The 25,539-nt window shown below is 37.6% G+C and overlaps 1 protein-coding gene across 1 annotated transcript; it reads right to left on the bottom strand.

The window, feature by feature from the left end:
• Positions 1-982: 982 nt before the first annotated feature.
• On the bottom strand, positions 983-25,481 carry LOC111055160 (ubiquitin carboxyl-terminal hydrolase 22). Its single transcript, XM_039433734.1, has 8 exons — positions 25,288-25,481; positions 22,572-22,704; positions 20,118-20,336; positions 14,168-14,340; positions 11,102-11,439; positions 8,035-8,219; positions 6,080-6,249; positions 983-1,319 (listed from the first exon to the last, which is right to left on the bottom strand). The coding sequence occupies exons 1-8, from the start codon at positions 25,405-25,407 to the stop codon at positions 1,089-1,091; spliced, it is 1,569 nt and encodes a 522-aa protein (XP_039289668.1). The 5' UTR covers positions 25,408-25,481; the 3' UTR covers positions 983-1,088.
• Between the last annotated feature and the right edge of the window lie 58 nt (positions 25,482-25,539).

Below are 25,539 nucleotides of genomic sequence, written 5' to 3'. Positions count from 1 at the left end.
TGAGATAAATACATAATTTAAAATCAGTTTTAGAATTTCTATGTATTTTTCCTACAGTTACGTTGAAAAGTGGCCATTGCTGCACTGATTACAGAACGCAAAGAATCACTTTTCCGCTCTAGTGCGGGAAAAATTTTTCTGCACTCCAGATTTGCAACATGGCAACGCAAAATACTTAGTAGGTTATATGGAGCAACAGTGCAGCAAAATCAAAATGAAGTTGGTAACAGTGACTGCTGTGGCTGCTATAGTGAGCAGAGGTGCAACGAAGCACAACGCGCTAATTATTAGTATTATATATTATAACCAAGGACAACATTTTTATTCAATTTGACAATAAATTAAGGTTTTTATCAATAATAAAATTACACAGAAAAACATTTGATGCATTTCAGGCAATTTTACCCATAATTACCCACTCTTCATATTCAATGGTAACTGTAGGAAAAACTTAATGTGAAATACGTGCGCAAAGTTCCTCTGCTGCACTCAAGAAACCATTCCGCCCTCGCCTACGGCTCGGGCGTAAACGTTTCTTTCGGTGCAGCAAACTGTCACTTTGCGCACTAGTTGCACAAATAACTATTTGTCTTCAGCACTTTCAAGTATGTTTTTTTATGTTTCCGATTATTCTCTTTTATTCAATATTCATGAATTTTCATCACAATGTTATCCTCAATAATGTGAAAAAGTGAATAGTTCATTTTTCAATCCATTGTTCAAATGTTGATTCAACGTAATTCAAACCTTAGTATCTACTTAGTCTTAGGCCTGGTTTCTAGGACACTTATCAAATCTAATCTACCATTGAACTTTTTTCAATAGTCAATTACATTTAATAAGTGTTTCAGAAACCTGCTTCTAGAATAGGCTAGGACTGAGATAAATACATCATTTTAAAATCAGTTTTAGAACTTCTATGTATTTGTCTTCTATTTTGTCTTCAGCACTTTTCAAGTATGTTTTTTTATGTTTACCTGATGACTTTGTCAATACATCTATTTGTTCACGGCAATGAAACATTTTGAATTTTGAATTTTTATATGAGTTGCGTATCTGCCATACGCTAAATAAATAAATCATTATTATCATAAACAAGCAAATGATGAGTGATGGTGAGAATACCTGTTATCCTCGAGTATCTGCGTGCAGTAGTTGGTGTAGGAGGAGGCGGAGGAGGAGGAGGAGGTGGAGGGGGAAGAATGGTTTTGGTTTGAATTACGCCGATGCGACATGAACGGAGACATATCCAGCTCCAGGGGAAACGTGATGATCTTGGAGATCTTGGCGAATACGTTAGTGCAAATCGCTTCGAAACGCTGCAAACATAAATTGCAAAAATACAAAAACCTAACTTAGAAAATTTTGCTCAAAGCGTTTCGCTGTGATGACACAACAATGTATAACGACTGTTTATCATGCATGTTGTACGGTTAGTGGCCCGCCGCAAAGTAGACCCACGCTAATCCAAGTAAAGCAACCCACGCCTTGGAATGTTTTGTGAACCATTCCTAGGCTTTTCTAGACATCTGTGTAATACATGTAATGAATAATCCACTTGTCAGCTGATTGATTATGAATAATTTATTCTATAGCAATCCTATTATATTAAGCGAGCAATTTCTGTATGTCTGTTTATATTTTTATTGACCGAGCGAAGTGAGGTCTAAAGGTGCGTACAGACTTTCGCTCTGCTCCGCAACCGAGCATCACTCCGGCAGAGCGATTGATGATCGACCGGGGAGCAGCAATGGTTCGACCGGGGAACGCGAGAAGATCTGGGTGCGTGGGCGGTGCGACTGTGGTTCAATGGTGGTACGAGGGCGGTACGAGGGAGGAGCGTGCTCGGTGCTGGTTGGAAGCGCGAATATGTGTACGCAGCTTAAGATTCAAGTCGACGGTTTGTTGACATATCTCTTAACGTTTAAATGGTTAGATGGAATGGAATAACGTTTAAATGGAGAGATGTTGAACTGGAATGGTTCAGGTCCTATCTCCTGGATAGGTCTCAGTGTGTGGAAATAACAAGGGAAGTGAAAGGGAAGATAATTCATTACTTATCGGATAGAGTATCAGTGAAGGCTGGTGTACCACAGGGCTCTATACTTGGTCCTTTGTTGTTTTTGCTATATGTAAATGATGTGCCAAAAGTTATATCCCAGGGTAGAGTTTTAATGTATGCCGATGACACATCATACATTTGCAGCTCTCAGGATGCAAGTGTGTTAGAAATAGAATCTTTCTTGAACATTAATGCCATAGCCCAGTACCTCTCTCAACTCAAATTAGGAATTAATGAATCAAAATCCCATTTTTTACTATTTAAACATAGAAATAATTCCAGGCCAGATCAACTTATTAATGTACAGATAAATGAAAAAAATGTTAACCAGCCTCATTTCGTGAAATTCCTAGGGGTTGCTCTGGATCAGCATCTCTCTTGGGATTTCTATACTGATCAGCTCTGTGGGAGGATTGCATCTGGAGTCTTTGCACTCCGACAAATAAGAAGATTGAATGATACCAAACTCACAATGGCAGTCTACCACTCACTCATAATGTCACACATCCGCTATGCCATTATTGTGTGGGTGGGTCGTGCCAGAATTTGGAGAGGGTGTTCAAGCTCCAAAAAAAAGCTGTTAAAGCGATCAAAGGTATTATGCCTTTAGAGTCCTGTAGGAACCACTTTAAAGAATTAGGCATACTAACCGTTCCCTCTATTATATCTATGAGTGATTATGCATGTTAGAAGACAGACAATGACTAGAAATGGTGATTCGCATGGATTTATACTAGAAATAGAGGAGACTATGCTTCACTGTATCACAGAACAGCTCTTTTTGAGAAGAAACCTACATATATGGGCCTTAATTTATTAGAAAGCTTCCTACTCACTTGAAAAATTGTGAAGATGTCAATGTTTTTGAGAAGGATTTAAAAGTTTTTTGATGCTTGGAGTATTCTATACACAGAAGAGTTTGTGTGTAGAGAGGGTTCCTTTGTGTGATTTTTTTCTTCTTTTTATGTAATACTGTATGTATTATAAATTTTTGACAATTCCTATACTCTGATTAGAGTCTCTGGGAAGCTTTAAAAACAAACAAACAAACAAACAAAGGTTATATGAGTTGCGTATCTGCCATACGCTAAATAAATAAATCATTATTATCATAAACAAGCAAATGATGAGTGATGGTGAGAATACCTGTTATCCTCGAGTATCTGCGTGCAGTAGTTGGTGTAGGAGGAGGCGGAGGAGGAGGAGGTGGAGGGGGAAGAATGGTTTTGGTTTGAATTACGCCGATGCGACATGAACGGAGACATATCCAGTTCCAGGGGAAACGTGATGATCTTGGAGATCTTGGCGAATACGTTAGTGCAAATCGCTTCGAAACGCTGCAAACATAAATTGCAAAAATACAAAAACCTAACTTGGAAAATTTTGCTCAAAGCGTTTCGCTGTGATGACACAACAATGTATAACGACTGTTTATCATGCATGTTGTACGGTTAGTGGCCCGCCGCAAAGTAGACCCACGCTAATCCAAGTAAAGCAACCCACGCCATGGGATGTTTTGTGAACCATTCCTAGGCTTTTCTAGACATCTGTGTAATACATGTAATGAATAATCCACTTGTCAGCTGATTGATTATGAATAATTTATTCTATAGCAATCCTATTATATTAAGCGAGCAATTTCTGTATGTCTGTTTATATTTTTATTGACCGAGCGAAGTGAGGTCTAAAGGTGCGTACAGACTTTCGCTCTGCTCCGCAACCGAACATCACTCCGGCAGAGCGATTGATGATCGACCGGGGAGCAGCAATGGTTCGACCGGGGAACGCGAGAAGATCTGGGTGCGTGGGCGGTGCGACTGTTGTTCGATGGTGGTACGAGGGCGGTACGAGGGCGGCACGAGGGAGGAGCGTGCTCGGTGCTGGTTGGAAGCGCGAATATGTGTACGCAGCTTAAGATTCAAGTCGACGGTTTGTTGACATATCTCTTAATGTTTAAATGTTTATATGTTGCGCATTTACGGCGAAACGCGGTAATAGAATTTCATGAAATTTGACAGGTATGTTCTTTTTTAAATTGCACGTCGACGTATATACAAGGTTTTTGGAAATTATGCATTTCAAGGATAATATAAAAGGAAAAAGGAGCCTCCTTCATACGCCAATATAGGAGTAAAAATCAGACTATAGAATTATTCATCATAAATCAGCTGTCGAGCTGATTATAAATTGCATGCCATGACGCATGCAATTCAATATCTCAATGTAACTTGGTAAAAAATCATTTGCTGTGTAGACTATAAATTGCATGCCTCATTGAATGCAATTTTTATGCACTATTAAATGAACTATTGATTGCTTGCAATAACGCATGCAATTAATAACTAAAATAACATAGTATTGTCTCTCGAACTTTCTCTGCTTTGAACTCGGGCTGTCCTGTTGCCAGTATGTCTTGAAGGATATTAGCTTTTGATGTTAGCATTTTTGATACACCAACCCCAACAGCCATTAGCCGTTTCACACCGATATCTCGCCGACACGACATACAGACAGGATTTACTCTAATGGACAGTATAAGAAGAGGCTGCGGTTTATAACTGCGCGAGGCCTACTGTTCACAGAACTACTAGTATTTTTATATCTGGTTATTTATGTTGAACGGATCTCGAAAACGGATCTAACGATTTTCACGAAATTTGGAACATAGTAGGTTTATGATATAAAAATTCGATTGCACTAGATCTCATCCTTGGGAAAACCCACTGAACGACATTAAAAGGATAATTCATCCTTGGCTGAAACATCTGAGACTTTCGTCGTCTGTGGATAGTAAAAAGTGAGCGATTGATTCTGTGGAAAATCAAAATATCGCATCCCCGAAATTCATAAGCTGACGTATAGCCAGCTGTAAAATATGAACACGATCATTTTAGAGAATTGTGTTCTGTTTATCAATAAATAAAGATAACGAGCGAAGCTCGGTGCCCCGATATTGGTTTACAAAACATCCCACGGCGTGGGTTGCTTTTCGTGGATTTGCTTCGGTCTACTTTGTGGCGGAGCTAAAGGTGCAATTCCTTAGAGGCGGCAAGTCTGCTTATAGTCTCGACACACCTCTAAGCAATGCAGATAATCACCCTTGGAGTAATTCAAAAAAAGTTGGCATGCAGACGTGAGCAGAGACAAACAGACGTCATTATTTATTTGTTTGTTTTCAAAAGCTTCCAAGAGACTCTCATCAGAGTATAGGAATTGTCAAATTTATAACAAATACGGTGCCTAACACAATCACAGGAGACGAATATCCCACAAAGGAACCGTTTCTACACACAAACTCTTCGGTGGTATAGAATAATCCAACCATCAAAAAGCTCTTTAGTAGGAAGCTTTCTTATATTAAGACCCATATATGTTGGCTTTTTTCAAAAAGAGCTGTTCTGTGATACAGTGAGGTATTAATAGTCTCCTCTATTTCTTGTATGGTATCTATGATTGTGTATCAGCATTTCTAGAGTGATCCGTGGTCTAGTGGATAGAGTGCTAGTGTAGCAGCATAGAGATCCCGGGTTCAAACCCTCTCATTACCAAAGTTTTTTAACCAGATCACTCTCGTGTTATCGGATGGGCACGTTATATTGTCGATCCCGGCTGAAGTATGACAGTCGTCAGGCCCATTGACGGCTTAAATTATATATTCAGGCGGTGGGACCTTCCCGCAAGGGACTCCCCACCAACAAAAGCCGTACGAATTTACTTTTTTAGCATTTCTAGACATAGTATTTATTTCAACATGCATAATCATCTAAATCGATATAAATTAAGGGAACGGTTGGTATGCCTAGTTCTATAAAGTGGTTTCTACAGGACTCTGTGGTATAATAACTTCTATTGCCCTTGAAGCCCTAGAGCTTGAAACTCTCTCCAAATTGTGGCAGGACCCATCCCACACGACGTGTGACATTATGAGTGAGTGATAGACTGCCATTGTCAGTTTGGTATCATTTAATCTTGGCCAAAAGACACAATAGAACCAGTTATGAGCTGCACAGCACTAACCTTGAGATGGAAGCAAACGACAACCGGGAGTTTCTGCACAGTCAGCTGTTTGGTCTGTTGCTGGTCTGCGTCGCAGTTGTTGCACCTGATGCTGCCCAAGTGTTCGGCCCGGGTGAACTGTTCCAAGCACTCGTCCAGTGACACACTCCCCGACCCTGTCCCATCACCATCTAACAACACAAAACATTACATTATTAAGTCAGGCTCCACGCACTCGTCCAGTGACACACTCCCCGACCCTGTCCCATCATCATCTAACAACACAAAACATTACATTATTAAGTCAGGTTCCACGCACTCGTCCAGTGACACACTCCCCGACCCTGTCCCATCACCATCTAACAACACAAAACATTACATTATTAAGTCAGGTTCCTCGCACTCGTCCAGTGACACACTCCCCGACCCTGTCCCATCACCATCTATACACTATAGATATATATATATACCACACTGGTCCACGTTATAATGGCAGTAGATAAATTTAAAAGAATAGCAATGCCAATTCTCTGCATTAATTAATTATATTTCTACACCGTCAAAAATATAATTGTCATCGTTGTGGACCTAGAAAAGGATAGTACCACCGGCTTTGTCAAATGATAGACAAGGATAACAAAACCAAAGTTGATCATATACTGTCATTATAACGTGGACCGCACTATAACAACACAAAACATTACATTATTAAGTCAGGTTCCACGCACTCGTCCAGTGACACACTCCCCGACCCTGTCCCATCTCTCTAGGACTAGCTAATTATAGCCTCTATAATGAATAATTATTATTAAACGAAAATCCCAATTAAATGCTGTAAATCACCCCGAAGACTTCTGCTACTGCAAATATTGACAACAGGGTAAACAGCTAGATGGAAATTCGATGACTGTCAATATTTGCAGTAGCAGAAGTCTTCGGGGTGATTTACAGCATTTAATTGGGATTTTCGTTTAATAATAATTATTCATTAATAAGCATTTGAACAAATGTAACTTCCAATTTATTTCCATCTGTAGCCTCTATAATTCTGTGTGAACGCTTGGTCCCGTCAATTACGAATTATAGTGGTTCTACTGTATTAATAATAATAATATTCGTATGACTTTTATTAGTGGGGAAGTTCCACCTCGCCTGAATATATATCATTGAAGCCGTTAATGGGTCTTACGACTGTCATATTTCAGCCGGGACCGACAATTTCTCATCCGATAACACGGGAGTGACCTGTTCAAAAATCTGGTGTGGTACACTCACACAACTTTCCTTGCTCATTGAACTGCAAGCCTCATTCTTGAACGAGAATAATTTAGGGGAATAACATAATGACGATTAGCGGCTACATATTTAAAACTATGATCATACTATTGTATATATTGTTTTCAGAGTAAATTTACCTTTGTATAAAATTTATACAAATTGATCAAATTTCACAACATTTTTGATAAAAATTTGATAAATTTTTAAAAGTTGTCGAAACAGCTGTTCTACAGATAAAATATCTCGACTATGTGTTCTGCTCTACCTACCTACCTACCTCATGCACGAGAAGGAGGTTACAAAGTCCATTTCTCAAGGATAGGGTGGACCCCCTGTTAGTTTCCCAGAAATGAGACTGATGTCAGTTGATATGGCTTATAAATTGATAACCCTGTTATCCAGGGTTACGAATTAAAGAAAATCGTTAGAGCAGTTTTCGAGAAAACCGTGAAAAATATGGTTTTTGAGTCATTATCCACCTTTTTCCGCCATTTTGGATTGAACTTTTTGAATTTATTTTTGTCGGATCCTCATGGTATAAGGACCTTAGGTTTAAAATTTCAAGCAATACTTTCCTTACCTATGGTAATAGGGCAAGGAAAGTAAAAACGTTTGGCTATGAGCGGGTTTGAACCTGGAATCTCAAGGCTGCTCCACTAGACCACGGGTTACTCGTCTACTGTATTAATTAGGCTCACCAGACTTGAGCGCATGCGCTGCAGTCGCACTGCCACTACTGCTGCTGCTGCTGCTGCTTTGGCTCTGCTGTGACACTGCTGTGTCACTCAGCTGCTGTGATGACGTCATCTCCCCCCCACCACGGCCTGTGTTGTCCAGCTCCAGCGAAATGTCCCAGAACGGGTCGATTGTTGTCGACACACCACTGCAAAACAAATCACGTACATTCACTATTCGAGTTCAACAATAAAATCATATTATGCATACAAGCAACATCACCCTTTCCGTATTTTCTCATACAAGTCGGTCAAAAAGTAACTTCATTCTAACAATAACTCGAATTATTCGAGTTCAAACATTTTAAAATTTACTTTGATTAAAATTAGAATATTGCAATGAATTATAATTAAAAACGTCAAAATATTGAATTATTCAAATTACAAGTTAATAAATAACATATACATTTACTTTGATTAAAAATCGAATAGAATTAGAATATCGCACTCAACTATAACTAAAAACGTCAAAACATTGAATTATTCAAATAATGATTAACAAGTAAGGAATAAATTATTGACCGATTAATCCTTTTTTAATTGCGCGTCGACGTATATACAAGGTTTTTGGAAATTTTGCATTTCAAGGATAATATAAAAGGAAAAATGAGCCTCCTTCATACGCCAATATTAGAGTAAAAATCTGGTGTGGCGCACTCACACATCTTTCCTTGCCGTTATGAAAATTTATCACCTGACGCTAGTGTTCCCGCGCAGCTCAAGTCTTCTTATAAACAAAGATCTAAGCCAGCTGGTGACAGGACAATAACGCTGGAGACATACGAGGTCTGCTATCTCTTCATAGTGAATGATTTAATAGAATCAACAGTTGCCAACAGTTTTCAATTGGATAATCACATTTTCTCGAATTTCGAGCTTATTTTCAGTTTTAGGTGAAAATGTTACTGGACATTAATTGAAGAGATTTTCATGCTCAATATTTTCCACTCGAAATTTTTCGTTTAAATTATATCTGAGACCTGATAATTGGAAATCTAAAATCGAACTTTGCATAGACGGGGCGGAGCTCCTGAAATTTTTACAAATATGGGACTCGTGGCAGTTGATAGAGCTTATCTATGACTATTAAAGGTATGAATTTAATCAAAATCGTTGGAGCCGTTTTCGAGAGAATCGCGAAAAACCCTGTTTTTGACAACATTTTCGCCATTTTAGCCGCCATCTTGAATTGCATTTGATCGAAATTGTTCGTGTCGCATACTTATACTGTAAGGACCTTAAGTTCCAAATTTCAAGTCATTCCGTTAATTGGGAGATGAAATATCGTGTACACAGACGCACATACACTCATACACACATACAGACCAATACCCAAAAACCACTTTTTTGGACTCAGGGGACCTTGAAACATATAGAAATTTAGAAATTGGGGTACCTTAATTTTTTTCGGAAAGCAATACTTTCCTTACCTATGGTAATAGGACAAGGAAAGTAAAAATCAGACTATAGAACTACTCATCATAAATTAGCTGACAAGTGATTACACAGATGTGTGGAGAAGCCAGTCTATTGCTGTATTTCCATAAGGTCTATAGTTTCAATCAGGTACTTGTGGATGAGAATACTGCGTGAGGTCTACTGTTCACAGAACTACTAGTAAAATTATTTTTATATAAAAATGCCGTACTTGTTGAAGCCGTTACAAACACTAGTTTTTGTTGTTACACCATTACTAATCTCTGATGAAAAAATAAATATATTGTCCCGGTTGCAAAAAAAATTGTGTCGTATCTCAACTGTTAGGATTAAAGACGTTTCTGTAAGAGGTGACCTGCAAGAGCACTCGAGAGCACCCAAATCCGAAGTAACGTTCAGTAGTAGGCCTATATAGTCTAGTACATGTGATGTACAGTACATTAGTGGTTAGCCTTAAGACAGCCGTTTCGTCTGATATTTTGGACTGTACAGTCAGTCGAAAACCTGCACGTTAGGCTCAAGGTGAACTCTGTGCCAACACTCCACCAATATTGCCATCAAGCCTTGAAATTATCTGTATGATTATCTTCTAAAATATAATAAAGGAAAGAATAGTCTTATACACATGTACGGGATAGGATTTGCACGAGTGACGCATCATCACGTCTGAGCTACTGGACTGATAAACTTGAAGTTTTGCATATAGATTCTTAATTTACCGAGGGTGGTTACAGGTCTATTTTAAATTCTTCAAGATAATAGGTCAAGTTTTCAGTAGGCCTATGTCAAGTTTTTAATTGGACTCTTACGGAGCACTGGTTACCTGCTAATTTTTATATGAAAATACTATAGCTGACATTATAACATTTCAACTTTATAACATTTGTAATGTTCGATGACAAGAATAAAGATTGAGCTGTTGCCACCACTAGTTTTGCTGTAAACCACCCCGAAAATTTCTGCCACTGCAAATATTGACAACAGGGTTAACAGCTTGATTGAAATTCGATAAGAGCTACTATCCAAAAAGTTTACAGCATTTAACTAAGGATTTTCGTTTAATATCGATTAGCATTTGAATAAATGAAATTTCTCACCAATTTACAATATTATTCAACTATAGCAATATAATAAATAAATTAATTTTAACCTAGATAGATATTAGCCTAGATTAGCCTATATGGTGGCCTAAGAATGAGATAAAAAATGTAGTGTCAGCTACATTGGTTAGTTTTTTCCTCAATTACAAATAAATGACTATACTTTCTAAAATGAAATAGTATACTATATTTTTTAACCTCAATAATTATTGATAAATTGGTTAATTTTCAACATCAATAATTAATAAATGACTATAGCCTACTTTCTAAAATGAAATAGTATACTATATTTTTTAACCTCAATAATTATTGATAAATCGGTTAGTTTTCAACATCAATAATTAATAAATGACTATACTTTATATAATGAAATGGTATACTATATTTTTTAACCTCAATAATTATTAATAAATTGGTTAGTTTTCAACGTCAATAATATTCATAAATGACTATAGCCTACTTTCTGCTTACTTTGTAAAATGAAATGCACTGACTTGCACACATGACAGGTGATGTCCGACTGCAATTTGCCGGTGAAAATGAGATCAATGATACACGAACACGAGTTGCTAGTATTTAGCTGCTGCTGCTGCGGCTCACTGGGCCTACTCTCCTCTCCTCTCTCCTCCCGCTCGGCACCAGGAGGAGGTGAGGAGGAAGCAGGGGGCGGACTGGGGTTGAGTGGCGCACTCTGCTCGTGAAGATAGTTGAGCATGATCATGAGAAACTCGTGCGCGTCTTGCTGTTTGTTGCACGCCATGTGCTTGATGTTCGCCCAAACCAGCACGAGCAAGTGCTTCAGGATGAGCGGCGACTTGTTGCCCGAGTAGAACTGCAACAATCAAACAATCAATCAATCAATCAATCAATTCACGCCCACCATTTATATCCTTCATTTATTTATTAGGGTACAACCACACTGAAAGCGGAGCGTCGTGAACAATCTCATGTTAAGTAATGAGCTAAAACACACTGGAAGCGTCTACTCGCAGAGCGGAGCGTGGCGTCAAACTTTGGAACAAGCTGGTTTGTTTTTTTGGAGCGTCTACGAGCGGAGCGTCAAAGTGCGAGTGCCCTACTAATGTAGGCTACATACTAGTGGTCTCAATTCAATTCTTTATTGCCTGAATTTAACAATGCAACAAATCAAGGTTGATAGATCAACACTTATTATAAGAAAATAAAATAAAATCAACTACCGAGAACTAAAAACTAAATATCTACTCTTGTACATAATAATGCACTTGTTCTACTACATTTTCCCACCATCTAGTACACTAGTATATTTAATGTTTGCCCAAATTCCCCTGTAATGTGTATTATTTGATTATTCAACAGAGAAAACTCATCTATTGCACTTTGAAATCAAAAGTAAGGCTATTCTAATCCATTTCATTCATATTACATTTTTAAAATGTATCAATAATTCTCTCACCATCTAGTGAATGTTGTGCGGGAAATTTGGTTCATATTTTTTCCCCGTACTGAACACACTTAGCAATACTTTAAGTAGTTATTCTCTCAAAGTAATGTCCGTGCAAACCAGACAACTTCATTTTCTAGGCCCTTGACGCTTGACGTTCAGACGCTTCCTGTGTGTATCTTGAACTCTCTGACCACGCCACGCCACGCTCCGCTCCGCTTTCAGTGTGGTTGTACCCTTATTTGATTATATTACCAATGATACACAATTATAAAACAAAATTATAGTAACCAAGTTGCTTCGTGCATTTATAACTAGCAGGAAATCCGTGCTCCACAAGAGTCTAAATAAAAACTTGAAGAATTTAAAATAGGCCTATAACCATCCTTGGTAAATTAAGAATCAATATGCGAAATTTCAAGTTAATCAGTCCAGCAGTTGAGACATGATGATGCGTCCTATAGCGTACGTGTCTGAGCCAATTCAATCCCTTATTATATTAAAGATTTTGTATGAAAAGTTTCATACAATAAGTTAACTGCTGAATCCCTGTGCTGCGTTAGGCTGGGCATACACCAGTTAGTCAAGACAAGACAAGACATGATCAGACACAATACTTCACATAGTTGCTTATGACGCAACACACGCTGATTAGTCATTGCAATTAGACATGTCTTCATAAGCAACTATGTCAAGTATTGTGTCTGATCATGTCTTGTCTTGTCTAGACTAACTGGTGTGTGCCCAGCCTTACGTGATCCAGTGGTAGAGTGCACATGAAATAAAAAAAAGTAATTTTTCTTGAAATTGAAAGTCCAGCTCAGCTGAACTGAAGATATGGCAGGTGCTGACATGAAACCTGGTTCTGTGATTTGAATTGTTTTTGAACAAAAATATAGTTGTATTGACAACATCAATGTCTGATGCCCGGTTGCAGAGTTGTCACATAAAGTTAAAAACAGGCAGTTAACTCATTTACGAAGCCATAAAAATTCACTTTCCGTTGCACAGTCGTCAGAAAGAGCTTATTTATGTCTCCAATAGCTAAAAACGGTCAGTTAAGTTATGGGCCCGAAGTCGTGCTGTTGAATCCAATATCTACTCCCGCCAAATGCATTTTAGAGGTTGTGATGACTTTTTTTTTGAAAGATGTTTACGAAAAACCATCTGTATATAAGTAAATTATTTTTTCCTACAGTTACGTTGAAAAGTGGCCATTGCTGCACTGATTACAGAACGCAAAGAATCACTTTTCCGCTCTAGTGCGGGAAAAATTTTTCTGCACTCCAGATTTGCAACATGGCAACGCAAAATACTTAGTAGGTTATATGGAGCAACAGTGCAGCAAAATCAAAATGAAATTGGTAACAGTGACTGGGCTGCTATAGTGAGCAGAGGTGCAACGAAGCACAACTCGCAAATTATTAAGTAGATATTATAACCAAGGACAACGAGGACTTTAGGATTTTAGGATTAAGGTTTTTATCAATAATAAAATTACACAGAAAAACATTTGATGCATTTCAGGCAATTTTATCCATAATTACCTACTTTTCATATTCAATGGTAACTGTAGGAAAAACTTAATGTGAAATACGTGCGCAAAGTTCCTCTGCTGCACTCAAGAAACCATTCCGCCCTCGCCTACGGCTCGGGTGTAAACGTTTCTTTCGGTGCAGCAAACTGTCACTTTGCGCACTAGTTGCACAAATAACTATTTCTCTCCTCAAGTTTTTTCAAGTAGTTTATAACCTCCAAATCGCTAAATATGATGAGAAATCTCGCCAAAAGCCAAGAGTCGCCATATTGTTTATCAATTTTATGTGAGGTCTTCTAGGTCTGTTGACAGTGATATCGATTGAAACTTTCCCAGATGCCAAGACATTGGTTGGATTGAAGCATGTACGGAAAAAAGTGAATAGAGCTGCAGTGTGACTTATGTGTGATGCTAATTCGAGATATAGCTGAATGGGCTTCGGCAAAAGACTATGCAACGACCAACCATTTATATCAGTGATTTTAAACTATGTCTCACATAGCTATGTTTGATTTTATGTAACAACTCTGCAACCGGACATCATTCTTTCAATTATGGAGAAATACGTAAACATGTGTTAGCATACAATTAGATTAGTACCTCTTGAAAGATGCGCGATATTTCGCAGACGAAACAGGTCTCGGGCGTTTCGTTGAGCCGGCAGGTGTGCCGCTCCGACAGGAAATAGTCTCTTAGTGGCGGAATGTGAGTCAACACCTGCACTATGCTGTTCACGTAGCACGAATTGCCCAGATTCACCAGGCCTCGCAAACCTATCCAATCAATCATTTACATCAATGTTTTGCCAATAGTCTCTCATAGGTGATTTGTCAATACTATAATACTAGTGACCCCTTGGCTTGGAGAACTCGTTCAACAACTGTTGTAATATTTAAAGACTGCAACTTTTAATTATACAGAGTTGATGAAAATTATGAAAACAGCTACGGTAAATATTTCTGTTACAAGAATAATGTGACAGTAAGTTTCATTGGGGATCTATTTGAAATGAAAAATTACTCTGTCGCTTCTACAGATTTGTCCTTTATATGAATCCAAATACAATTTTTTAATAAGAAGTAGGTCATGTGATACATGATTTCGATACAGAGTTCCAAGAGAAAATAAATACTCTTCAATGTTTCTTTCCATTACGAACTGCTTGTTAGTGATCACTTCCAAATACTCAAATTACAACGAAAACTACACATTGATATATCAACCCGTATCATTTTGTTTGTGTAGAAGCGTTTGATATCTCCCAAAAAGCCTCAGCTGATTTTTTGAATGAACGATGAATAGAAGAACTGTAGTAATTGCATGCAATAAATTCTTCAGCTGAGTTGATCATAACAATAAATCATAACAATTTGTTTCTTATGCACTTTTCTTATGAAGGAGTGAGTCAACTCTATTGTCCAACGAACTTAATCTGTAAAAACGTTCGAAAAATACGTGTTCAAAATTTGAAGCTGATTGATCAATTCTTTCTAAAGTTATTGTAAAACATACAAACAGACGGAGAACGACTTTGGCCTTCAGTAAGTCAAAAGTAAAAAATCGCTGACGCTCGTTCAATAATACCAATATTATACAATAAAAAAATGAAATATTTAGTCATGTAGTGTCAAGTATCATCATTGTAGGTGTATTACACCTGCACTAAGGCTCAACTCACTCTTACGCAACTCAGGTCGAGAAGAGACTCGACTCTAGTCGAGAGCATGTGTTTCCAAATGGTGACACTCAGACCAGTCGATTCTAGTCTCCGCGACTGTCACCATTTGAAAACACATGCTCTCCACTAGAGTCGAGTTTCTTCTCGACCTGAGTCGCGTGAATGTGAGTTGAGCCATACACTCAAATTCATTTACCTATCATGTTTTATGGTGCTGAGACATGGACGATCACAGAGCGAGAATGGAGTAGACTACAAGGTTCCTCAGGGCAATAAAGGGAAAGACACGTAGAGACAGAGTTAGGAATGAGGAGATCTGAGCATGTAAAGCATAAGGGGACAGATAGAAGTCATGAGACTACGCTGGTTTGGACACGTGGGAGAGGATCGGCTGCCAAAGAAAATGGAAGAGATGAGGTTTGAAGGAAGGAGACCAAGAGGACGATGTAAAGACAGCGAAGTGGAGAAGGGAGGATAGAGATGGCGACAGGTTGAGGAAGATGTAGAGGCATTGTTCTTACCTTAGACCAGATATAGAATAGACACGGCTCATTGTATATTCACACTGAAAGTCGATGAAGCCAACATCTCTACTGCCATATCGCCCCATCGTGACGTCAGCATCAGATAGAAAACTTTTCTGTAGAGTTTGTTTTGTATAGATAATATTGAAAGGTTATATCAAAATTACTTTCATTCAAATTATCTTATTATAATATTATAATATTTTTATATAATATTATTATATATCTTATTATATATTATAAAAAAAAAAAAAAAAAATTTTTGGAACTCTCATGGTATTAATAACGTGCTTAATTTAGATAAGGAACAAATAGAACTATTTAACGCTCATGAAGTGATAGGCTTGAGTGAAACTTGGTTAACTGACTCTTTCCATGCTCGAGACTTTAATGAATATGTAGCTTTTAATCAAACAGCAGATAAATTGTCAAATTCAAGAGGTAGAGCCAGTGGTGGTTTGTTAGTTTTAGTGAAAAGAAATTTGAAAGCAACGCTGATTGAAGCTAGAGAGTTTTTATAATTGTCAAGGTCGAAAATCCAAAGGGCCGTATTATTATATTATGTTTAGTTTACTTTAAGCCTGATTCTCTTGTGCCTGTCTCAATGAATTCCAGGAATGCTTGAAATATTATGAATTATTGTTTTCGTCTTTCCCTGTATTGATTGGGGGTGACTTTAATTTGAGAATGGGGGATCTAAACCAATGTTCTATAGATAACTGTTTATTCACAATTCAAATCTTTATGCAGATAGGATTTCTCAGGATAGATATATTTCAAGGAACGCGAAGGATTTGGTGAATATTATGGAAAAGAATCTATTCTATGTTTTGAATGGTAGATGTAAGAGTGACATGCCGGGGCAATTCACGTTTCATAATTCAAATGGAAATAGTTTAATAGATTTGGTCTGGGTCAATTTCGAAAGTATTCAATATATTACTGATTTAATAGTTTCAGATATTGTATTAACTTCAGATCACCTTCCACTGATTGTGTACACTGAATTTGAATCTGATAGAGAAGCGCAGACCGTGCCAAATGAACTTCGAACGTTATATTGCTGGAGTGATGCATGCAAAGAAGCATATATGTCTGAATTAACATTCCCAATCGAATTTAATGCGAGCGAAGAAAGTGTAGAATGTTTGGCTGAAATTTTATGACTACAGTAAAAAATAAGGCAGAGAATCTGGGCATGGTAAAAAAGTCATTAATAATAAGCAAGTTCAAAAATAAACCTTGGTACGATATAGAGTGTAATAGGCTGAAAAGGGAAGTACGTAAGGCATATAGGAATTTTAAGAAAAAAGAACATGATATAAATTGTTTTAATAAATATCTGGACAGTAAACTATTTATAAAAATAAAATGAAAGAGAAGAAAAAGCAGTTCAACGATAACTTACAAAATAAATTTCAGAATTCATCAAATGCTAAAGAATTTTGGCGAGCAGTTCGTCTAGTAAAGGGCAATAAATCAATCGATAATGATTTTATAACTTTGGAAGAATGGACATTTTTTTTTTTAAATAAATACAGACCTGAAAAAAGAACTATTGAGTACATATTCTTCGACCTCAAGCATCCTTTTCTCGATAGACCGATAGAATGATTGAGTTAGAAAGAAAATTGAAGAGATTGAAAAATGGGAGTGCTCCAGGTTTAGATGGGATTTCCTATGAATTTTTCAAATATTTGGCACCTGTTCAACTTGATCATGGAGACTGGGAAAATTCCTTTGAATTGGGCAAAGCTGAAAATATTCCTATTGCATAAGAAAGGCTGTAAAAAAGATCCTAGGAATTTCCGAGGCTTATCTATTGCGAATTGTATTCTAAAAATTTTTACTGGAATATTAACAGATAGATTAGCAATTTGGGCAGATCAGAGTGGGATCATGGTGGAAAGTCAATCGGGATTTCGGAAAAATAGGTCATGCTTAGATAATATTTTCGTTCTAGATTCAGTAGTCAAATATTTTATGGAAGTAAAAAAGAGAAAGATGTATGCAATTTTTATTGATTATGAGTCTGCGTTCGATTCTATCCCGCATAACAGGCTATTTCAGAAAATGAGAGAACTCGGATTAAGTAGGAGAGTAGTTAGCGTTTTTCAATATATGTACTCGAACTTCTCACTGGTAATCGAGAACAGGTTGCATGGTTACAATCCGAACCTATCCCACTGACAAGAGGCGTTTTGCAGGGTGACCCGGCCAGCCCACTTCTCTTCTCTCTGTACACATCGGCAATAGAAACTTACTTTAGAGATAAAGGAATGCATGGATTACACATTGATAGAGACAACGATGTACTAATGTTACAATATGCAGACGACATAGTCATCTTGGCGGATAGCATTTCTGATGTGAGAAATAAGCTCAAATGTCTTTATCAGTACAGCTTAGAAATAGGACTCAAGGTCATGCAGCTAAGACCAAAGTTTTGCCATTCCATAAGGGTCGATTGAGCAATAGCCATAGAGATTTCGTGATTGGTGAGGAAAAAATAGAAATTTGTAAAAATTATAATTATTTAGGAGTAATATTCCAATCCTCAGGTAAATATACAGAGATGTGCAAACGCTCAATTAATAGAGGTAAAATTGAATCAATATTGGCTGTCAACATTTTATCCAAGGTGAGGTCTGAGAAATGGGAGGGGAAAATGAAATTATTAGATATGGTTATCATACCATCGAGTTTGTACGGGTGTGAAGTGTGGGGTTTCGGTTGTGAGCAAGCTGTGGAAGCTGTTCAGTTGTTCTTTTTGAAGCGCTTGCTCTTGCTGGTGCGTACGACGCCGAGTTGGTGTGTTAGATTGGAGGCGAATAGACCAAGGCTCAAATTTCATATCCTCAAAAGATGTCTATCTTGGCTGATAAGAATTGCGAACATGCCAGAGTCCAGATACCCTTTCATTTGTTATCGCCTACTGTTGAAAACCAACTTCAGTTCTAATTGGTTATCTATTGTTCAGAGAGAGATGGATTTGTTGGAGTTTCAAAATTTAAGGAACGATATTGAATTTGATGCTATTGAACTATATAATAGTAGAGAGAGAATTCTTGAAAGATATGTATGAAAATAATGGATGAGGATAGATACTTGGCTCAGAATTCGCAAAGTTCTCCTTTTTATAAATTGTTTAATCCTGAATATCAACTAGGAGAACAGCTAACGTATGATCTGCCAATTAAAATGATTCGTTGTATGACACAGTACAGAGTATCAAACACGAGTACATTCTTACACATAAACGGTCAGAGATATCAGCTTGACGGAGAGAAAATTTGCCCTGCCTGTGATTTAGATTTCGAATCGTTAATACATTTTCTATTGATCTGTCCGGAATATGAAAATATTAGATTGCAGTATATTTTACCTTATGTAAATAATGTAGTTCAAAATGTAGACAAATTGATGGTACTGTTATCCAACTTTAATGATGAGAAAATCAAACAGGTATATCAGTATACTGTGAAAGCACTTATCAAGAGAGAAAATATGGTGTCGACCACCGATAGATAAGCATGATAATTACGATAGTTATCAGTCACTGCCAGCCTTAAGATATTATAGGTTAGATGTATAGAGGTATTCATGTTTTCAATCTTTGTTATTAGTCATTCTTACTTTTCTGTACTTGGTTGTGGCATTATGATTGGTTTATCATGTTATAATATTGATGTAAAAAAAAATATTTATATATACAAAAATTATCTATATTCATGTGTAAATGACTCAACTCATTTGTATGGCAATAATTGTCGAAACAAATAAAATGATTTATTATTATTATTATAATATTTCTATTTTACTATTATTTTCAAGAGAATTTGAAATAGCCTACCCACCGAGTAACTTTATTTCTGTTGTTTTGAAGTTCAGATTGGTGTATCACAGCTTTTTAAATTAGCCGCCATTTCAGATTTGTATGAACATAAAAATCTGAATTTCCAAAGCAAAGTTTTGAATCAAATTACAAAAAAAGATAATTATTTCATTGATGAATTTAATTAATATTACATGAAATTGATTATCCTATCAAGGAAATGGAGACTAATATTAGATCAAATTTAATGGGATGGATTGAGTAACAGCTGTGTACACTCAGTGGCAAAATGGAGTCAATTTAAGAGACTCTGCAACGTTTTCTCTTTTCTTTCTTCACTGCCATTATAATGTGGAATGCCCCAGTATGACGTCATACATGTTGGCTTCAGAGGTTTGACTTTCCAGCGTGTCTATTCTATAACTGGTCTAATGCTCATACCCAGATCAGGCACTAGCTGGAACGCGACACGGATATGTATGTATGTAACTAACTCCTGCTTTGTCTACCTACCGATGGTGGTGTTGTTGAGCAGCATTCGCCGACAGGGGTTCTGCTTGAGGAGGTGCACATCATGCGGGGAGGGCCACCAGTGTCGGAATGGAGTCGACCTCAGGCCGGCCAACGTCATGGCTTTGAGGTGGCGCTCGTCAGCCACACGCGTCATCTCGCTGTCGTACACGTAGTCGCCACACGCCACACACAACACGTTGCCGAACATCAGCTCTATCGCTGCAAAAGCACGCAATCAATAAAATACACATGTGAATGAGCCTTCTTATAAATATACTAGTCAACATGTGCCTGCCAACTACTTAATTACAGCCTACCATGGGCTGTTCCATAGTCATATAAGCTACGGAATAGTACTATGGGGCCATGTGGGTAGCTGTGAAAGGATTCTCCTTCTACAGAAGAAAGTTCTTCGTGTCATCACGTCATCGCATTACCTGGAGCACTGCCGGCCAAATTTCAAACGTCTGAAAATACTGACAGTGTACAGTCAGTACATGTATAGCTCCCTACGGCTCCTAAGGAGTGAGGTTCATGCCTAGTCTACCCTGGCCTACCAGAAGAGGGGCCAGCTGCACCAACCAGGAGACGGGGCAACATTGACCTGCCCTACTCCAGACTATCGGAAGCACATGAATGACCCCTTACGGACGCTAAAATTTTCTAACAGACTGCCGATTTGTGTTCGTGAGCTGGAGTATGGGAAGTTTTGTAGGCTGGTACGTGAGAAACTCGTCAACTACCCTCTGTACTCACTAAGAGATGATGAGACCAGTGGACTTGTGAACCAGTTTGAGATTGTTTCATGATTTAGTATTGCAGTCCATCTACAGAGCCACATGAAACGAACCATCTCTAGTTATTTGTGTATTAATTGTTTTATATTTTGACGAAGTCTGTCTGGCAACTGACGGTCATGGACTAAATATACTGAATTACTAGTTTCCATGAATTAGTCTAGAGATAATTCAACTGTATACTAGCCACATTATATCTGTAGTTTTACTGAGTTGACTGCTTTGTAAGCATGTAACAGCAATGAGTTTTACCTTAAAGTGCGATAAAAGTGGAGTAAAGAAACCCACTTACTGTGGGGTTGCCTTAAAGAAAGGGTACTTATAAAAACAGGCCACACACACTGGATGTAGGCCTACTGAAGATTAACAGAACAACAGAAATCAACAACATCAATTTAAATGTGATAAAACGAGTTCATGCATGCAATATTGAAGAAGACAGCCAGCCATTTTGAGCATTTCTTGTGAAAATGTAAGTAATTTGTCTATAAATGTACAAAAATAATCAATAAAGTTTGTAAAGTACCTACATTTTACTTTTGCGTTATCACAAAACAATACATTTACGATTACTTTTACATTTCACGATGTGCTTATTGATGTGCGCGACTTTTTGATCACTCTGTATAATTGATCATAATTTGATAACCTAGCTATATTTGGACCGTTGTACAAGGTGCACCAGAGAAACTTACTTATTTGAAAGGTCAATATAAACAAAAGTACCTCAGATATTGTTTTAATCTTTTTTCTATATGAGAATACAATATCTCAATTTTTTCCATGCAGTCTTGAAAATGACATCAGACCAATGGCGACCCCCATTGCGCATACACTGATAAAGTCGATTTTTGGAATTTCTTTGCAGTATATCAATCGGTATGTTGGCAATGGCGTCGCGAATGTTGTTCCTGAGGTGTGCTATGGTTCGTGGTCGATCGACATGAACCAGGGAATTCAAATAACACCATAAAAAATCGCATTGAGGAAACGCATGTGGAAATGAGCCTTGTCGAATGACCGCGTCTTCAGGCATGCATATCACATGCATTTTGACGGGCAACAAAATCGCGTTCAGTCAATTCTTGTACAACAGCCAATTTATAGGGATGAAGTTGAAGGTCTTCATGGAAAATTCGTCGAACAGTGGAGTCAGAAATTGCCATAGCAGCTGTATGCGAGCCGAACGCCTTAGAGAACGCACAACAGACTGCCTCACTCTTTCGATATTTTCTGGAGCTCTGATAGTTCGTTGAAGTCAATTTCTGGGTTTAGCGACACTTCCACACTCCTGAAATGAGTTAACCCACGATAGAATCGAATTATGGCCAGGAACGAGTCTGTGGGGGAGGAATTTCAAATCGAGCGCGGAAGGTGATCGGCCATTAAAAAAGAAGCTCTCAACTGCGAAGGCCCGCTGCTCTATATAGACCAGACCAGACTCTATAGACCAAGTCATTATGGCTAATTTACTTGAGGGAGGATGAACTTGAGAGCTTCCCCCTCCAGATGCGCCCCCTCCTGCCCATCTACACGACCAATACTACGTACATATTCCTATGTAATGAGAATGAGAAACAAAGACTTGAATATCACGGCGACAATTTAGGGGCGCAGCTTCACAACATTATCAAATGAGACTTGTGAATGAACTCACCTAAATAATGTTTTTCCATTTTTGCATGCTCTTGTATATGGTTCTTTTTGTGACATCCGAAAAATATGCATGTCAAACAGGAGTGCAGTCGTGTTTCAAATGCTTTGCATACATAGCAGAAACAGCATTTTGCCTGCAAAAACAACAACCAATATTATCTTTAAAAAACACACAATCAGGTATATAAGTTGATGAGTGAGAAATAACAATAATATACACTCATAAATCCAGTTGAAAACTTTGGTTAATATTATTTACTATTAATATCAATAATAAAAACTTGTGACTTGAAATTTTAGACTACACTGGCACTAGACTGTAGCTTGATGGATAAATTACAGTTAGGGTGGGCACACACCAGTTAGTCTAGACAAGTCTAGTCACGATTAGTCACAATACTTCACATAGTTGCTTATGAAGCAGCACACACCGATTAGTCATTGCAATTAGAGATGTCTTCATAAGCAACTATGCGAAGTATTGTGTCAAAACGTGTCTTGTCTTTTCTTGACTAACTGGTGTGCCTAGCCTTATTGATGAAATAGGTTAGAAACAAGTGATCCTGCTGTCATTTTAGTTCGTTGAAGTTTCAATTCAAGCTCTACTTAATTTAAAATAGTAGTAGCCCCCTGGGCTGGAGAACTCGCTCAAGAACTGTTGTATTGTAACCATTGAAACCAGCAAATTTTAATTATAAATGTGGTGGAAATTATGGAAACATCTAAATATTCCTTTCACAAAAATAGTTTGACAGTAGGTTTCATTGGGGATCCTATTTAAAATGAAAAATAACTCTGTCGCTACAACATCTTTGTCCCTCATATGAATCCAAATTCATAAAGTAAAACTTTTCCGTAATTGAAGAGACTTATGATGCTATTTTAAAATAAAGAGGATGATTGACAACATCTTGAGTCTCTTCCTTCAATCCGAATTCATGTTTTTAAATGAGAAGGTGGTGATGTGATAAATGATTTCAATACAGAGTTCAAAGAGGAAATGAATGGCGAAAACCGCACATTGATAACTCAACCCGTATCAGTTTTTTGATGTATAACTTGTAAATTATGTTGTACAAGTGATAGCTTCCAAAAAACCTCAGCTGATGATTATGAATGAATGGAAAAACTATTGTAATTGCATGCAATTAATTATTCAGCTGACTAAATGATAAATCACAACAATAATTATATTTATTATGCATTTTCAATGTTAGGCTATTTGTTATATCCTGAAAAAGGACTAAGGAGTGAGAAAATTTTGTTGTCCAACAAACTTGACCTGTAAAAAGGTTCGAAGAATACGTGTTCAAAATTTGAAGCAGATTGATGAATTCTTTCTAAAGTTATTGTAGAACATACAAACAGAAGGACAACGACTTTGGCCTTTAGTAAGTCAAAAGTAAGAACATCACGGAGTGATCCGTGGTCTAGTGGATAGAGTGCTTGCGTAGCAGCATAGAGATCCCGGGTTCAAACCCTCTCAATACCAAAAGTTTTTTAACCAGATCACTCCCGTGTTATCGGATGGGCACATTAAACTGTCGGTCCCGGCTGAAGTATGACAGTCGTAAGGCCCATTGACGGCTTAAATTATATATTCAGTCGGTGGGACCTTCCCGCAAGGGACTCCCCACCAACAAAAGCCATACGAATTTACTTTTTAGTAAGAACTCATTAACGCTCGTTTAATTAAAGCCCGTTTGGTTTTCAAATTTAAAACTAACCAAAAACTAAACTAGGTTGTTTTGGGTAGTTTCCAAATCAATAGTTGTGCAGGAACATAATTATTAAGGTGCATTTTTGCTTGTGCGTAAATTTCCGCAGTCGACGACAACAGGCATTGTTGACATTCATATTGTCCAAATTTCAAGTGTGCTAAAACAGCTGATCAAATAACTTTTCATTATTTGTCTTTATAATCGAAGAATTAAACATTTCTAATAATGGCTACATGTTGCCAAAAAAGTATAAGCTCAAACTGCCCCATTATTGAAAATAATCTTCTAGGCTATGTAGACAAATTGAAATCTACCCAATCTGAAATTCTCACCCTGTCGTGGTCGACGACGGCATTTACGCACAAAGGAACCCCCAGCTTAAGAGTTGTCGTATGGGTATGTAGGAGACTGTCTCCCGAGTCTTGAGTAACTTTTAATGATGCATCCATCTTGCGGTGTTTGGCAGTCACGTGCAGAATGGAGTTCTTATCTGGGGCCATTCTCCGCATGCCAATGACATCCTGCTTCTTCAAAAGAAGGCACTGCGGAAGGCATCTTTGAGCTGTACATAATGGCCTCACTTACATGATGATTAGGTGTCAGGTGCATTCATACGGTACCCGCGGAAGGCTACAGTTGGAGATTCTCGCGTTTCTTAATTCTCAAGTTTAAAGGTTTTTTCATTTTTTTGACGCGTTCTATCCGGGAACACCTGGCTAACAAACAAGACTTTGGATATTTTATGCTAAAGCGGTCTCACATCCAAGCGTAAACAAAACCAGCATAGTCAACATGAAGTTTTTATGTTGAGGTTAGGCTATATCATTTCATAATATAAAACCTCATGTAATAGAACATTAATGAAAACAATTTTATTTAAAAGGTTTTTGACATTAAAAAATAAATATACGTACTCAAGTAAGTAAGAAAGTGGTGGTTTCATAATATAGGTTAAGATCTAACCTAAAAGTAATATATTTCGACTAGTGTTCTTACCTTTATCTTCCGTGCTTCAGATGTAGTGCTTGCAACAAAATATGAATAAATAGTAATGTACGATTGTAAGCCATGTTTTGATTTAAAATTGTCAAGATGAATGCAACCATTTTCACTCATTTTCTACAGTACCTGACCCCACAACCAACACAACACTATAATATTGGCTGGCATGGCGGTTTTTGGGTGGTGAGGGGGTGTTATAATCCCGACCGTTCTGCAGGCTGAGCGTCGGGCAAAGTGACCGTTCTA

This window comes from Nilaparvata lugens, chromosome 8 (assembly GCF_014356525.2).
Source record: "Nilaparvata lugens isolate BPH chromosome 8, ASM1435652v1, whole genome shotgun sequence".
Classification (NCBI taxonomy): domain Eukaryota; kingdom Metazoa; phylum Arthropoda; class Insecta; order Hemiptera; family Delphacidae; genus Nilaparvata; species Nilaparvata lugens.
This window is presented reverse-complemented; position numbering and strand designations above follow the sequence as displayed.